At 36.1% G+C, this 17286-nt stretch overlaps 1 protein-coding gene across 4 annotated transcripts in view; it reads right to left on the reverse strand.

The window, feature by feature from the left end:
• Positions 1-16920, reverse strand: part of pnpla6 (patatin-like phospholipase domain containing 6) — a 36856-nt gene extending 19936 nt beyond the window's left edge. For 2 of the 4 annotated variants that reach the window (XM_079615184.1, XM_079615185.1), the window contains exons 1-15: positions 16852-16918; positions 11235-11317; positions 7197-7253; positions 6373-6460; positions 6053-6230; positions 5232-5372; positions 4934-5093; positions 3854-3934; positions 3452-3580; positions 3281-3361; positions 3039-3168; positions 2420-2494; positions 788-891; positions 414-581; positions 188-265 (exon numbers count right to left, since the gene is read on the reverse strand). In XM_079615184.1, the coding sequence (XP_079471310.1) occupies positions 188-265; positions 414-581; positions 788-891; positions 2420-2494; positions 3039-3168; positions 3281-3361; positions 3452-3580; positions 3854-3934; positions 4934-5093; positions 5232-5372; positions 6053-6230; positions 6373-6460; positions 7197-7253; positions 11235-11279 (1515 nt within the window). In that variant the 5' untranslated portion in view covers positions 11280-11317; positions 16852-16918. Of the gene's footprint in view, positions 1-187; positions 266-413; positions 582-787; positions 892-2419; positions 2495-3038; positions 3169-3280; positions 3362-3451; positions 3581-3853; positions 3935-4933; positions 5094-5231; positions 5373-6052; positions 6231-6372; positions 6461-7196; positions 7254-11234; positions 11318-16851 lie in introns of all 4 variants that reach the window. The other 2 variants (XR_013797952.1, XM_079615186.1) reach the window with 2 other exon arrangements.
• Positions 16921-17286: the final 366 nt, after the last annotated feature.

Consider the following 17286-nt stretch of genomic DNA (forward strand, 5'->3'; position numbering starts at 1 on the left):
TCAATCATTTAGATCAGATTCATATCCGATACACAAATAATCGGACTGGGACTGACAGTGTGAACGTAGTCCTAGGCTGGAAGGAAATACAAGCATTTGATTCTTCAATACAACAGATCTAAGTTTCACCAACAAAATTGGGCAGCAACAGAGGAAGAAAGGAAAGGAGATTAGAGAGGATGAGCACCTGGTCTCCCTGTCTGGCTAACACAGATCCAGCTTTAGCATGATGAAACGTCACCCTCCCATTGAGCAGCGTAGGGTCCTGATGATGAAAGAGAGCATATGAGGAAAGAGTGTCAAAAGAGACACAGGTGTGACCGTCAGAAATCAGAAGAAAACTAAAGTAAACGTGAGAACGCTTCGTTTTACTGGACAATGAACTGTACCACACAAACACAGATATAATGTACCTCAATCTTCATGAGTTTGAGAATCTCCTTCTGGGCCTCCTCGAACACTGTAGCGTTAGGTCGTCCTTGAAACGGGCAGAAAATGTTCTCCATCCCTGACTCCTCCTCAGGATACAAATACACACCTGAAGGAACCTCGTCCACCGTCACCTTCCTCTCACGCTGCTCCTGAGACACAGAAAACAAGCATGATGTCTTTACATTTTACTCTCATTGTTTTAAATCTTTTTGTCTGGCACATTTCAACCTAAAATCAAAAGATGCAATTTTTTTCTACTTCTTATTGATCATCTCAATGATGATTCTCATTAGACTCCCGATACTGTAATACAAAATATGTTGTTAATATGTTCAAATATGTGTAAAAAACTCACTCGTGTGAAAGCAGGCGGAGTGGGAGCACCATCTTCGGCAGATACAGAGATACGGCCTCTCTCATATGCCATGTCGAAATCTGAACGCAGACTCTTCTGCATTCCTGTACCACACAAATATACAACAAGAGGTTATGAAAAGCTCAGCAAGTATGACACCAACATAAGCACAATACACTTTACATTTCTATACATGTTTTTATATTATATAAATTTACATTATAATTGTATAAATTATATACATATGCATATACATTTTTTTATTTTATACATTCTATAATGTACATTACCGTTCAAAAGTTTGGGGTCAGTAAGATTTTTTTGTATGTTTTTTAAAGGGGTCATGACATGGGTTTTTTTATTTTATTATTATGTTCCCTTAGGTGCAAATATAGTATTACTATTGTTTTTTTTACAAAAAACTTTTAAAATGTAGTGATTTATGACCTTTTCCCACCCTGTTTCTCATCCTCTGATTCAAACAGCCTGTTTTGGGGGGGTTTCCCCTTTAAGAGTTCAGTGTTAACGCCCACTGTTATGATTGGCTAACGTCAGTGCCTATGCATCAATTATTAACGCCCCCAGCCAGAACATTTGCGTATTCAGCGTATTTAAAAGGTAGTTTAAAGTTTTAAACACATTACTTACAGTTTGCGTCGTCGTTGTTGAGCCCAGAATAGTCGGCAAGGACTTATCTTTGAGCAACAGTTTTCTGGCAAAGCCAGCATCATTTTGGGATTTGTTCTCAAAACGGTCATCCTTCAAATGTATCTACAAACGCTTAAACTAACACTGCCGTGACTGAGACGTCCGCAAAAAAATAAAGTGCATCCATTTTTCCCTGACGACTGGATCTTTCGCAGCGTATTCAAAGATGTTGTTTGTCCACAGCCAGGAACAGCACATCTGCGGCATCCATTTCCCTGTACACAGACCCACTCGCGCTGTCCGTCGACTGAACACTTGTGAGGCGCGCGGCGCGCGGGCGCGACAACGATACGAAATGAGCGTAGTTGCCTTGCGCTTAAAGCGTAACTGTCTTGTGCCTGGAGGCGGTCATATGCAAACGCTGGTACGTCACTTCGTACCGTGACGTCACTTCTTACCATGAATCCAGAACGAGCTGTATTTAGAGCTTGATTAAATAAATGATTCGTTTATAATGGGGAGGACGTCTTAAGCTATGAAACTTGCAGGACGTTTTAATGGTACAAAGACCTCTTATATACTAAAAGATCAAGGGAAATTTGGTTTCTCATGTCATGACCCCTTTAAAGAAGTCTCTAATGCTCACCCAGGCTGCATCTTCTTGATCAGTAAAACAGTAATACCGTGACATACTATTGCAATTAAATAATAGTTTAAAAAACAAACAAAAAACTGTTTTTTAGTTGAATATTTTTTAATTGTGAATTATTCCTGTTATGTCAAAGCTGAATTTTCAGCATTACTCCAGTCTTCAGTCACATGATCCTTCAGAAATTCTAATTTTCTGATTTGCTGCTCAAGAAACATTTCATCATTGTTGAAAACAGTTGTGCTGCTTAATGTTTTTGTTTTTCAGGATTCTTTGATGAATCGAAAGCCAATTAATTTGAACTAGAATTATTTTTGTAAAACACAAGCACTTACCCGCGATGTCAACTGGCATGGATATGGTCCTACTGAGGGTTGGTATAGTGCCGCCATCCTTCCCGTGATCCCCACCTGCAGACAGGGGTGCATCAAAACTATCACTGTGAAACAAATGTAAAGGCCTAATATCACTCAACACAAACATTTAGATAAAGCCCGACTCACACTGCAAAGTGTTTTACATAATTAGGGAAGGATTCTTAAACAAATGAACAAACCAATGCTTATCAAGATTGATGACATACAAAATCCGCTATCACATGGTCTGATTTTCAGAAGTGCGAAATCTACAGAACTATTAGTGTGAGGCTTCCTTAATAAAGTGCAACAAACATATATACAAACATTTACGTTTTTGAGAGCGTATTATTTTTTATATTATAGTAGTTTACAGTAAAATAAAATATTATAATTTTATTCAAAATATTATACTTTTTTAATCAATCTATTTTTAGGACTAGTAAAATGTTTTGCATTGTGATATTATTCATTAGATTCTCATTAATTGATACACAGTAGAGAATACAAGTAATATATATTAATATTTACTTGCATTAAAGTAAAAGAAAACAAAGTTTACATGTAAATAAGGGAGAATTATGATATTATGCCTCACCAGCAGTATTCTGGACAGCGGCCTCACGGTGTTTATCAGGAACGGTGAGGCTGCCGAAGCGTTTGCTGTGTCGCACGGGACTGGAGCGTGTCGGATGAGGAGAGAGAGGAGAGGGACGAGGCTGCATTTCCTAAAGGAAGATAGACAGAAAGGAAATGAAAAACACCTGAAGACACTTACAATACAGCCAATCATGAGGAAGAAAGTGTGTGTGCATCGAGTGTATATGCGTGCTGACTCACATGGCTGAAGAGTTCGTTGGTGAGCCCCAGGTAGTTGTGCAGGGCCAGAACCGTCACTCTCTGAAGACGTACCATGATGATCTGCAGGGATGACACAACAGGAAGCATATTCTCACTTACATCCAGTGTTCTTAACAACAGAATCATCTGAGCGGTTTCATAAAGCCAGACCTGAACCACTCGCACAAGACTCTCTGGGTATTTCTCAAAGATGGACAGAAAGGCATCAACAGGCAGTCTGAGGACAGTGGACACTTCTGCCGCTCTCGCAGAGACGGTTTTATACGGTCTCTGGTGACCCTGAAATACACAAACACACATGCACACAAACGTTCAAACCACTTTCATCCTTGAATTATGCATAATATCCAGAATATGTAATCTCATGTGAGCATTTTTTCCTTGTAAAGTGCTTTTCTTTTCTATTTGACCTTCTTAAGGGAATATTTAAAAGGAAAGGGAAAGAAAAAACAGGAACAGTGAAGGATACGGGAAAAGAGAGACAATGGTCATTTAATGCATTTTATAAAATAATTATGTTACACAGAGAAAGGAATTGTGGGTGTGACTCACTGTGATGACATCAAGGATGCTCAGTAGACTGTGAACACTGTCTCCAGGGTAAACCTCTTTGACCACTCCATCCTTCCCGTCCTAATGAGAGAGAGAGAGAGAGAGAGAGAGAGAGAGAGAGAGAGAGAGAGAGAGAGAGAGATTGTTAAATTACAGTGTGCTTATTGTGTTCATGTTGTATTGCAAAACACTGGGATGTGGGTAAGGTTAGGACAGGTTTAGGTAGGTTTAAGGGCGGGTTAAAAGGGAAGGGAAGAGTCAACACTAGTTATAGCTGTAATTAAAATATATCAATATAAAAATATATATATAAATATAAAAACTAATTCAAAATATAAATAAAATATATAATAGTACAACGTATATAAATTATACTAAAATAACACTGGGTAAGTCACACTCACACACACAAAACACAGGTTTCGTACAGATACTGTAAAATGAAATTCAAGGACTTTTCAAGCACTACTGTTTTTGGTTTTCAAGGACTACAATCAGAGATCTCACTTATCAAACAATATCTTTATTATCTTTCAAATTCTAAAAAAGATAAATACAAAACATACTAGTAAAACGAAATGGTAAAAATAAACTGCAATTAAAAAGACTACAGCGCGAAGACTGAAACGGAATTCCAGAAATGCGATTTGAATAGGATTTAAAAATCCCTTTAACCATTGAATGGATACTATGAAAAAGATATCGCTTTCCTCATTCAATCTGATTTTTTTCCATAAATATAGGTCAATCATATTTATGTGGAAAAAATCTGATTGAATGAGGAAACCTGTATCATATACTTGGAAATATATGTGCAATATCACACTCATAACCATGAGAAATGGCTCAATATCCATTTTAAACGGGCTGCAGTGTTCATTTTGCATGAAAACATTGTATTTGTGTTTTTTCGAAAACTAATTAAAAACTAATTACTTCAAGCACTTTAAGCACCTTGTACGAACCCTTCAAACAATCACATATACAGATGGAGTGCCTTATATTAATTTTTCCACAACAGTGTTGACACACACACACACACACACACACACACACGCGCGCGCACACACGCACACACACCTGTCCAGTAAGACACAACTCCAGCTTGCCATCCTGTACTACATATATGCTGCTATCAGGCTGACCGGGTCTGAAGACATATTCACCCTGCTGGAACTGCAGAAACACCATGTGTTTACACAGCTCCAGAAACAACGGCTTCTCAAAGTGACCCAACACGCTGTGGGAGAGAGAAACAGAGACACAAGACCGAATACATACATTATATGTCATATTTGACAGTATAATCCAGTGTCTAATTTCACTCTCGATGTGAAGAAAACTCATATGTAACACGACGACTGCAATGGGAGCGTACCGCACGTTCTTGAGCATGTAGAGCACCTCAGACGGCAGGTGAGAGTTGGCCACGTCAAACTCTGTGAGATCTGCCTCCAGCACTGACGGAGGAGGTTCCTTCATCTGCAGAGTGGGCATTTCCTTCTTAAAGCGCAGGATTCTGAAGGATAGAGGCATGACATGAGGCTTGGGAATCTTCTGAGTCAATAAAAATAACCAAATAGTGCAGTGCAGGGATAACGTCAAAACTCGAAAGTCTAATTCGCGACTGGTCCGCTTGAGATTTTCCTATGTGGTTTTTCAATTTATGAGTAAATTTTTTTTTTCTGTGTATTAAAGTATTTCTGTGGTAAATATAAGTTGACGATACTTGCACATTTTGTTCTACAATGAAACTCGAATGAAAACCCCAAATTCAAAATTAGAATATTGTGAAAAGGTTTTCATAAGCTGTAAGCCATAATCATCAAAATTAAAACAAATAAAGGCTTGAAATATCTCACTTTGCATGTAATGAGTCTATATAATATATTAGTTTCACCTTTTAAGTTGAATTACTGAAATAAAAAAACTTTTGCACCATATTCAAATTTTTCGAACCTGTAGGTTTATATATAAATAAAAAAAACTAACAGCATCCAAATTTGCGTTTTCAATATGGGTGTGTGCAATTTACGTTGTAGAGCGAAACATTCAAGTATCGCAAGTTATTTGTATTTGCCTCATTTTACTCATAAATTGAAAAACCCCATTATAAAATCCCATAGGAAAATCTCGAGGGAACCACTGGCGAATTAGTCATCTGGGTTCGGTCGTCATAAAGACACTACAGAAACTCACTTTTTGGCAATGTTCAGCATCTTCTGTTTCTTTTTGAGGCGGGGCCTGGAGGAGGAGGAGGTGGAGCCCACCAGTGAGGAGGTGGACTGAGACACCTTCCTCATAATCTTCCTCCCATAAAACAAGACTTTGTCTCTTTTACGAAAACGATACTTCGGGGCTTCCTGAGCCTCGAGTTCTGAGAGAACACACCAACCAAACAAACAAGATAAATAAGATAGGACTGTTCTATAAATCGAGATTACTTGAGCATTTTAAAGAGCTTGGAAAAAAGTTATAAAATAAATATTAATTTCACTAATTCGTTTTTCAGAACTAACTTCGGAGCTGCATCCTGCGCAGGACAAAAAATATGAGGACAGCGATGAGAAGGATGGCGACTCCAGCGCCGATTATGATTCCCACCACCTGTACGGAAACAGAAGAAAGAGTGATGTTTAGTATGAGATATATGTGTATGAGGTACAGTAAGAGTTATGTGTCATGAAACCAAGGTTGGGCACAATTTTTAATACATTTTAATTATGGCTACATTTCAAAATTGATAATGACTTCAAATTTGAATCTGAAAAATCAAAGTTAGTTTAATATATATACACAATAAAGTTTGGGGTCAATTTTTTTATTTTTTTTTAATTCTGCCAGGTGCATTAAATTGATCAAAAGTGACAGTAAAGACATTTATAATGTTACAAAAGATTTATATATCAAATAAATGCTGGTGTTTTGAACTTTCTGTTCATCAAAAAATCCTGAAAAATTAAGCACGGTTTCCCCAAAAATATTACGCAGCAACTGTTTTCATCTTCAAAATTGATAATAAGAAATGTTTCTTGAGCAAATTCTGCTTTGCCATCAAGGGAATAAATTACATTTTAAAATATATTAAAATAGAAAACCATTAGTTTAAATAGTAACAATATTTATTTCACAATATTATTGTTTTACGATATTTTTAATCAAATAATGGAGAATTCTTTATTTTTTTTAAACAGACCAAAATAATAATATAAGGTTTCAGGAAATACATCATATGTCATGTGTATGATACCATGTTTATTGGTAATTCATAGTGAAAGATGAATTATTTAAGACTAATCATAAGACTATCTATGATAACCGTGTTAAATGCGTGTGTACTGACCATGCTGGTCTGCAGCTGATCCTCCACTAAACTCTTGAGGTTTCCAAATCCGTCCTGCTGTAAAACACACAGGATGTTAATATAACCAGATCTGGATGAGAACACAACACTGCTGGGGTTAAAAGTGAGAACATAAAAAAAAGAAAGAAAGACGAGCTATAGATCTGGCTCATGAGGAGAGAGATGATGAAAGAGTGAGGGACAGGAAGAGAAATATGCACAAGATAATCCCATATTTTCCTGTCCCGTCTCTCTCCTTCGTGCCGTCATTTCTCCAAGCATTCCCACACTGTCACTCTTCTACTCATTCCTTCCCTCGCTCTTTCTCGGCTCATTTATTTTCAATAAAGCATTGTTAAGGCCCACAGTGTATCTGAAGTGAACAGCAGAACTGTTTCTAGCTTCTGAATAATAATGACTCTTACACACTGCGAGAATCACTTTCTTGCTCTCCTGTAAAATATCTCAACATCATTAAAACAAGATCAGTTGAGAAGACAAATTGTCTACGATAAAAAGACTATGAAGCTACATCTTTAACTAAGCAGATTTTTCTTGTTAATTTTTGCAGATTTTTGTTTGAATTATGTTTAAAACAAGGGGGGTAAACTATTTCCCAATGGGCTAAGAAAAATAAACTATTCTTAATATCTTATGCAGTCGTGCTACGTTTCGTTTAAGGATGTTTACATATAAGGATGTTTGTGGGTGGGAAAGAAGAAGGGTGTTTGTTGCAGTGAGAATGATGAAAATTACCTTAGTAATAAGTGCAACATTCTTTTGAAATGTCGAAGTGCTTCAAAACAGAAGTGGTAGATTTGATCAGGGTGTCTGTTGCAAACCACATAACCATGTGGACGTTCATACATCCTCTGACTTTATCAAGATGTACTAATGTGTGACTTCAGAGTGTGCAGAGTTTACAATCTCTCTCAAAAATATTTTGTGGGTTATTGAAATATAGTGAGTGGGTAGTGTGATCTCATCAGTACAATGCCCCATGTACAATAAAAATAGCCTTTTCTAGGCCACTGATATTAATGCACTTCTCATCTTAAAGGGATAGTTCACCCAAAAATGAAAATCCTGTCATCAATTACTCACCCTCGTGTCGTTCCAAAACCATAAGACTCGCAAGTTAAGGAAGTACAGTTAAGCGTCGGTTTACCATATTTGAGTGCTCTATCTATGTTCGCTGATCAATGTTTATATGTGGAAAAAAAAGCCTAAATTAAATAATGTAAATCATGACTTCGGAAGGATTTATTATACGATTTCTTTAGGAACTTTTTGAAGTGTCTATTTTAGTTTGAATAGACTTTTAAAGTCCCCCTGTGGTGAAAATCAAGCTTTTAATGTTGTTTATATGTCTATGTGGTATTTTTAATATGCTTTAAGACAAACCATGTGCAAATTCATAATTCAACACCATTGCTGAGTATTTTCTCCTTAAAACTGCAGTGAACCAAAGAAAGACTCAAAAACGTGGTTTGAAATCGCTGGTGTTTCTGACGTCACAAACTACATTGTAACCAATCACGACAACATGTGATCAGACGGGGCTCATTTGCATATTCATAGAACCGCATATACTAAATGAGGCAAGGGTGTAAAGTTACATTCAAGCTATTTTAAGGCATGAAGAAATTGTTTTTCAAGGAAAAAACGTTTAAATATGTAATTTTGGTGATTAAAGATGAGTTTTAAGGGATACAATTATTGACTGCAGGGGGACTTTAATGGAGGGACAGAAATATCCCTTATTTCATTAAAAATATCTTCATTCGTGTTTCGAAGATGAATGAAAGTTTTACGGGTTTGGAACAACATGGGAGTGAGTAATTGATGCACATCATTTGAATCATATTTTCCAAAATTACTATTCATTTCTTTAACTAAAGATTTGAAATTATTATTACTTAGTGCACCTGTAATATACCTTAATATAAAACTGTTTATATACTTGCTTTGAAATGCTTTGATAGGCCAACATTCAGATTCATGTTTCGTAAGCAAATACACCCTTGCGATTTGTAATCTTTGGACCGAGATATGGATTTGTGCAATTCTGCAGTCCTACACCAGGAATCTAGTTGCATCTTCTAAACTCTCACTTTGCTCATCATGACAGAGCTAAAAAAGCACATGGTCAGATTAGAAAGTAGGTGGTAAAATTGATATTGACACGTGAACAGATTGGTGAAAGCGGGGTTGGGTGTATGAAGGAACGTGAATGAGGTGCAAGGTGCATGATGGGAAAGCAGTGGAGCTGTTTATCTGTAGTATCTGTGAATGAAGACACTCTGCAAAGAAAAATAGTCCAAAACTTGAGGGATATTCACATTATGCTGAACTATAGTAAATTACTTTTTCTTTTTTTTTACTCAGGACCGAGAAACGCTTTACACTAGTAATTGTAGCAGTTGTGGATTCAAAGGTATTAGAGATGCACTGATTGAGCGTCAATAAATCGGATTTTAGTTTTATTTCAGCCGATTCCGGACAAACTGCATCGCAATCATTTCCCAAAATGTAATTTGTGTGGAAATATATTACGAAGTCTGTAAACAGGATGTTAACACAGGCCAGAGATGAAGATGAGAGCTCTGATACTGTACCAGGCACAGCATGCTCACTGTTCGCGATGCTTGAAATATTGGAAGAAAAATCTAAATACTGAATTGGGGGTGGGGGTTTATATGAACGTATCTCTGAAGGGAACTGACTGTTTTCAGAAAAGTTTCGATGGCTTTTTCCCCCCTCTTACCTCCGAATAAAGAAGCGTTTATAAGCACACATAAGCCCCCCCCACATAAGCGCCACCTACTGTCAGAGAGTGAATTTGCATTCTCATTCAGTCCGTCTGCTGTTGTCGTTTTGCGCAGGTGTCTTATGTAGCATAATTTCACAAATCTAAAATCAGACCATTCTGTTTTTTCTTTAAATCTTGAAATTACACAACTGCTCATGCTACATCACGTGTGTAGCATCTTTGTTTTGATCATAACTAAAATGCAGTGGTTGCCTTTAATTTAAAATGGCTACAGATATTTTGTAAAGCCAGTTTGCCTGTTATAGAGCAAACTCGGCAACCAGCTTCGAAATTGGCCATGAAAAATCATGATCGAGCATCACAAAATGTACAGTGTAACTAAAACGTAACGGCGAGCTGTTTAACACAACCTTTCATAAAATAGCTCTAAAATATTCATGCACTTATTACACAGCGTATTTACATATTGACTTTTCCATAGGCCAACAAACTGTTATAAAAACAGACAGCTTGCTTCTTGTGTGCTATCCATGTCCAATCAATGCTATTAAAGGTGGGGTATGCAATTCTCTTTTTTGGCCATTTTTTTCAAAATCACTTAAAATCCTATTCCTAACCCACTTACAGCCACTGAGTTAGAAGCACTGAAATAAAAATTAAGCAATTTAATCATCTGTGGAACGGGCAGGACTCGAAAAACTCCAGCCAATCATTTCCAAGAACACCTAGAATCATTGGACAGTAAGTGCGTCAATCAATCGGTCGCACCATCCCCCCCTCCATGTCCATGTTCTTTGAATGGGTGGAGTCAAAGGAAAGAAGGTAGGACCATTTGAGTTGTGTATTTTTCAAAATCTGCCAGCCGTTTTTCAAATCACATACCCCACCTTTAACCTTTTGAATATGCAAATGAGAACATTAACCATTGGTTTACAAACAGTGTGAAATTTTTAAAAGTCCACTATTAAATACTAACCCAGAGTAAAGTATGAACAGGGCTAAAAATGGCAATGAACAATTTCAAATGTAAAAAGCCCAATAGTCACCCTTTATACATGAAGCAGATTGGGTTAGATGTTGATAGATAACTGCCATCAATCTAAGACATGCAAAGAAAGCTCGGGAAATTGGGCTAATTTGTTTAATTTGGACTCAGAATTTAGGTACTCCATTGCACTCACATTGAAGCTTCTGATGAGCTCAGACTGAGAAGGTAAAGTTCTGTATATTGTGGATAAGGAAAGCATTATGGTGGCTGTGCTCACCTCTGGAGGTTCTGCAGACTCGGGGCTCGATGTGCTCTGTCCCATTCTACCTCAACGCTCAGCTGGGCCATCAACAACAGGCACTGCAACACAGCAAGACAACAGGCTTAATGCAACATGCAAAGATCACCATCACACATTCAACCAGGGTCACTACAGGCTGAAAAAAAGGTCATATTCAGTTCAAGGCCATGCATATTCATCTGGATGGATTACTAAAATAAAGAAAATGGCACCAGATTAAAAAGCAGATCATGGATGATGATTGGTCAATACAGCTTCCCAGCCATGCTAAAATAACAGCTATGGCACGCAATTTTATTAATAGAAAATCTTTTTTTATAAAAATGTGTGTCATATTTATCTATTTGTGCAATATTTTAAATTATGCATTAATCATTTTACAGTGTTGTTATTGTAAAAACGAAATAAAAAAGGGTTTTACAAATTGACAAAGCTGAAACCAAAAAAATATAAATATTACATACATAAACTTAAATCAAATTAATTAGCTCTAAAATTAGCTCTAGTTACTGCCTTGGCTAATAACTAGAGCTGCACAATTCTGGATAAATTGAGAATCATGATTTTTTTTTTTTTTTGATTCCATAATTCTGAACAGACAACTAATCAAAATGACATGTAATTTGATGCAGTCTATTAAATTTTTTTTAATTAATTTGAATTAATTATCTAAAATAAAAAGATTCAATGACTCACTCAAAGACTTCACTTGTTTCATTACTGGATGACTCTGCGTTTTTGAACGAAACTCTTGAATGAATGATTCAATGACAAATACATTTTTAACAGTCACTTGTCGCCACCTACTGGTGTAATGATGCAATGGTTATTTGAAGCGTCAAGTCACTTTCAAAAGGGGATTTGCTTTTCTGTAGTGTTTCTATCCGAACTATAAACTTTTACCCCAGCACTTCTGTGATAATTTGAATATTTGTAACAGAAAGAACATATGTTTAAGTTACAGTAAAAAAATACTAAAACTAAAACTGGAATAAAAAGAAATGAAGGCTAAATAGAAATATATATAAAAAAACATTTTAAATAAAAACTGAAAATATAAAATTCAAAATATGAATAAATACTATAATAGCATACACATAATACTAAAATAACAATTAATTATAATAAATATAAAGATTATTATAACATTCAATCCCTTATTGTGTATCCAACAAATGCACAAAAACAAATACAATTTAAATAATGTAAATATTATTTTAATAAGAGAGTAATGTTAATGTAAACAGGGCTGAAAAACAGGTCTGCCAATGATCACAATCAGCAGAGGAAACTCCCCAGATGCCATCATCCTTAACAGACAAACACACACACACACACACGCACACACACACACACACACACGTCTAGCCTTACTACAGCATGATTGAATTCTCATTCTGATCTTCCTCTATACCAAACATAACTCCATCTTCACTATTTCCTTTCACAGACAGCCAGGGTTGCACAAGCAACTGCATGTACACTGAACCACACGCTCGCTGATTTTGCTGACCTTTGCAGCATACAATAAAAGCCCTTCACAGTCATTACACGCATAAGCACGTTCATAGCGTGAGACGGAGGCAACGACCAAACCTTCAACAAAAATTGCATGTTTACTTGCATCTCCCATCAACCCCATAAAAAATAATACTGAGCATGAGTCCATCTAAAGCCATTCAGTGATGTCATCACAGTGTCTGGAGGCTAACAACTGAAAACAATGGGGGTGGACAGAGGATTAGATTACCGAGATCACACCAGACATAAAGGGATTCATCCACATATCCATATCTGACTGTTAGCGTGTATAAAACGCACTGGTACTGGAGATGACTGTAAAAATGTTTGTAATTTTAACTGGAAAAGCAGGATCCAGCTGATAAACAATAAAAACAATGACAGCAAATCAGAATCCGTCCTGCATTAAAGAGCTCAAGCATGTAAAGCGGCAGACGACAAAACTGCAGCGTGTAATAAACAGAAAGATGTCGTCCATGGTGTGGACGCTAATATATATCATTAATTAAAGTTAGTTATCGTTCTTGGTGTGAAAAGTCTTAACACGTCACATTAAAAAAAATTATGTTTCTTCTTTTTTTTCAGTTATGTATAAGGGTTTTATGTTACATCTTATTTCTGTATGTTCTATGTTACATCTTGTTCAATTAATTTTTATTGCATTATTTTAGTGTCATGAGTGTTACCATGATGTTGTATGTGTGCATGTCACCGTACACAATCTCTATTCTCTCAGCTTGTGATGAAATTTGATTTATCATGTCTTTCTCTTTAGCCCCTGTGTGATTATGGTGGATGTGATCAGCTAAAGAAAAAAAGAAGGAAAACTTGACAGTGCTGTGCTTTACAATGAAACACGCAGCATGTCAGACTATATTTATATGACTACATCACAACCGTCACAATTTGATGCACTAAGCCATATGACATTCTCACAACCATGCATTGTCAAAATTCATAAAAAGTTACCAGACAGCATGCAGCTCTGTCATAAGCAATCTGCACATGAAATAAATGTATCAGAAAAAGTAACACGTTGCAGTTTATTTGGCCATTTCATCATACAGTAACCAGAAACCCCCTCCCCCACAACCATTTTTTACCCTCGGATTAACGTAATTCACATTCGGTCATTCTTTTCAGGTCAGAAATTATGAAAATCCGTAAAAATAGTGGATCTAAATACGGATAAATCACATCCCTGTGTCAGTATGGTAAAGGCCAAAAACAGATTTTAGTGGCAGCTTATTCAGCAGAAAAGGTTAGATTTAACAGGAGTTTTTTGTTGTTGTGTAAATTAAATAGTAAAATTAACAGGTTGTTCAAATGTGTTTAACATTTTACAGTATTTTTACGGTGCACCTATCAGAGATTTACTGCTTATACAAATAAAAGAGGTGATTGTATCATATTCAGATTGATTATAGACAGAGATAGCTTTGAACACTGAACACTCTGACATTCAATAACACACTCTAGAATAACAAGAGAGTAAATGGAAACGACAGGGCAAAAATGACAGGGGAAAAGAGAAAGAAAAGCTGAAATGCCTGTTACTCACTAATGGGTACCTTCTAATGGCCATTGTCCTCAGTTAACAATGCCCTTAGTATGCACCCTTAAGCATGAGAGAACAAGAAAAGATGGGCACACACACACACACACACACACACACACACTTACAGACACAGTTTTGTTTCAAAGCCCCCAACTGACAAATGCAACACTCAACGATTTAATAAGAAACAGACTAAGCTGCACTTGGACATGTTCAGCGGTCAAGTGTGACCAACAGCCTAAACATGAACATTTAATTTGTGAACATTGATTTCAAATGTTATGCATACAGATGCTGCTGCTGTGACAAAGACAACTCATGCAGAAACTCAAGCAGAAACTTTGATGGAAACAACTTCTGCCACTTTTCATGAATACAGTACAAAAATAGGGCCTAAAACCGCTTTCAAAATGAAATTAAAATTAACTGGTTAGTGAAAGGAGGTGCTTAACCTTCAGACAATGTTGCCAGTTAACATCAAGTGGATTTGACATTTTTATTAGTGTTTACTTTAGTACTACTAGCCAAGGCCTAATATGATTTTTTTTTTAAAGTATTTTCATTAACTTTGTCAAAAATTGAAATTTCACTGACCGAAACAATGAAATATTAGCGCTTCACAGACCGTTTTGACCGTGTCTGCATATATTATGTCCACACTATGACAAGTTACAACAGGTAAACATGTCAGCGCAGTGGATGCACTTCACCTTGACCAAAAAAAACTTCAACTAGTTCAACTAGAATACAGTTTAAAATTGTGTTTTTTCTAGCAGTACACATTAAATAAACACACAGAATAGATCAAATGTATAAATACATAAATAACTGATCAGCAATTTAAAAAAATAGAAAGAAAAAAATTACTGACCCCACACTTTTAAACGTTAGTGTATATATTGTTACAAAATATTTTGATATTAAATACATGCTGTTCTTTTTCAACTTTTTATTCATCAAATAATCCTGGAAAAAGTATAGGTTATAAAAAAAGTATTAAGCAGCACAACTGTTTACTGTCCAACATTGATAATAAATCTGCATATTAGAATGATTTCTGAAGGACACTTCTGTGGCTGATGAAAATTCAGATCTGCATCACAGAAATAAATTGTATTTTAAAGTGTATTAAAATAGAAATTAGGGCTGCATAACGATTAATCGCAACTAATCGTTTGCAGAATAAAGGTTTTTGTTTACATCATATATGTGTGTGTACTGTGTAAAATAATTATGTATATATAAATACACAAACATGCATGTATAATTTTAAGAAAAAAATCTATTTATATATTGTGTATTTATAATTATATATAATATAAATTATATTTAAATATAAAAATGTATATAAATAATACATAATTACAGTACACACACATATATGATGTAAACAAAAACTTTTATTCTGCAAACGATTAGTTGCGATTAATCGTTATGCAGCCCTAATATAAATCATTATTTTAAATTGTAATAATAATATTTGACAATATTACTGTTTTTCTGTATTTTTGATCAAATAAATGCAGGCTTGATGAGCATAAGAGAATTCTTTCAAAAACATTAAAAATAGTAATGTTTCCAAACTTTTGACTACTGAACTGTATAGCCTATATTGATCTACTTGGCAAACATGACAAGAGGTTGTGTTTTGCTAAACAGTGCTAAACATTATGTTTTGTCATTCAAAATGTTTTACTACATTCGTTAAACGTCAATTCGGCATATTATTGTATTATTACATACAAATATTTTATTGAATATTTAATTATCAGATACAGTAAAGGCAGTCAAGACCTCTAAGGAAGGATGGACCACAAATCACAATTTGACGTAAAACAAGCTACTTCTCATACTACATTAATAGTTTGTCTAACAGTAAACACCGGATAGCTAATGGAAGTAGCACCTTTGCTCGGTAATGGGACACTCAAGTGTACCATATTCATTAAAAGTGTCAGACACAGATGAAGATGGTCCAGCATAGAGGTCTGTGTCTTCCACTGCCCAAACTCCATCACATGCTTTATAGGCCACATGCTACTATAGCACATTATACCTGAGAAGTCAGGGTCCACGATACATCATTTATGCTCATTCCCATGAAAAGCAGAACATGTCTTCAGTTGTTGGAATAATGAAACAGCATCATCACACGGACGGTCTCATCAGCTGATCACGGGTTAAAACATGTCAGCAAACAAGCCCTGGATGGCAGAACAGCTAAACGCATGCATTTAAGAAAGTGATTCCAGATCTGAACCCATGACTCAGCCGTAGTGTCTTGATGTGTTTTTCCTCTGCGTTCAGTGTTGTAAAGTGATCCGTCCGGCGGGCTGCAGTTTGCGGTGATGCTGTGCGGTGACCTCAGCAGATCAACACACAGCACCGTCTGCGACCTCAACCGGGAGACTCTCACCTTACACACACAATAAACTTACACTAGATATAAAACGTGCTGTCACATAATCCGGATGACCAGTAAAACTGTACATGGTGTTTCGTTGATAACCCTACCTGAAAGCGACGGTCCGTCCCGGTCTGTCAAACAACGGTCATACCGGAAGCATCCGCTCAGAGCTCTGCGTAGATTCCACTCAGTCAGTGCAACAGCCAATCAGAGATGAGAAGCTGACCAATCAGATTTCAGAGAATTGACTTTCACCGAATCACTCCCCCATTGTTATTTACAAAACGTTTTTAGTCTTCGGCTTACTCTCACATAACATTTACTTGATACTTTTAATGATTTAACCTTAACATAAACACCTAAACAGAAAATATGAAAAATGGTTAACTGATTATTAAATTTAAAATGATCTGCAGCTTTTGAGACTACATAAAACATTCCCTATGACTTATCGCGTCATCTTTAAAAACAAAACAAAAAACGATTAACTAAAGTTATTAACCAACTAAAAGTTGTAATGTTTGAATATACCTTATTGTGAA

Source organism: Phoxinus phoxinus, assembly GCF_949152265.1.
Source record: "Phoxinus phoxinus genome assembly, chromosome: 6".
NCBI lineage: Eukaryota > Metazoa > Chordata > Actinopteri > Cypriniformes > Leuciscidae > Phoxinus > Phoxinus phoxinus.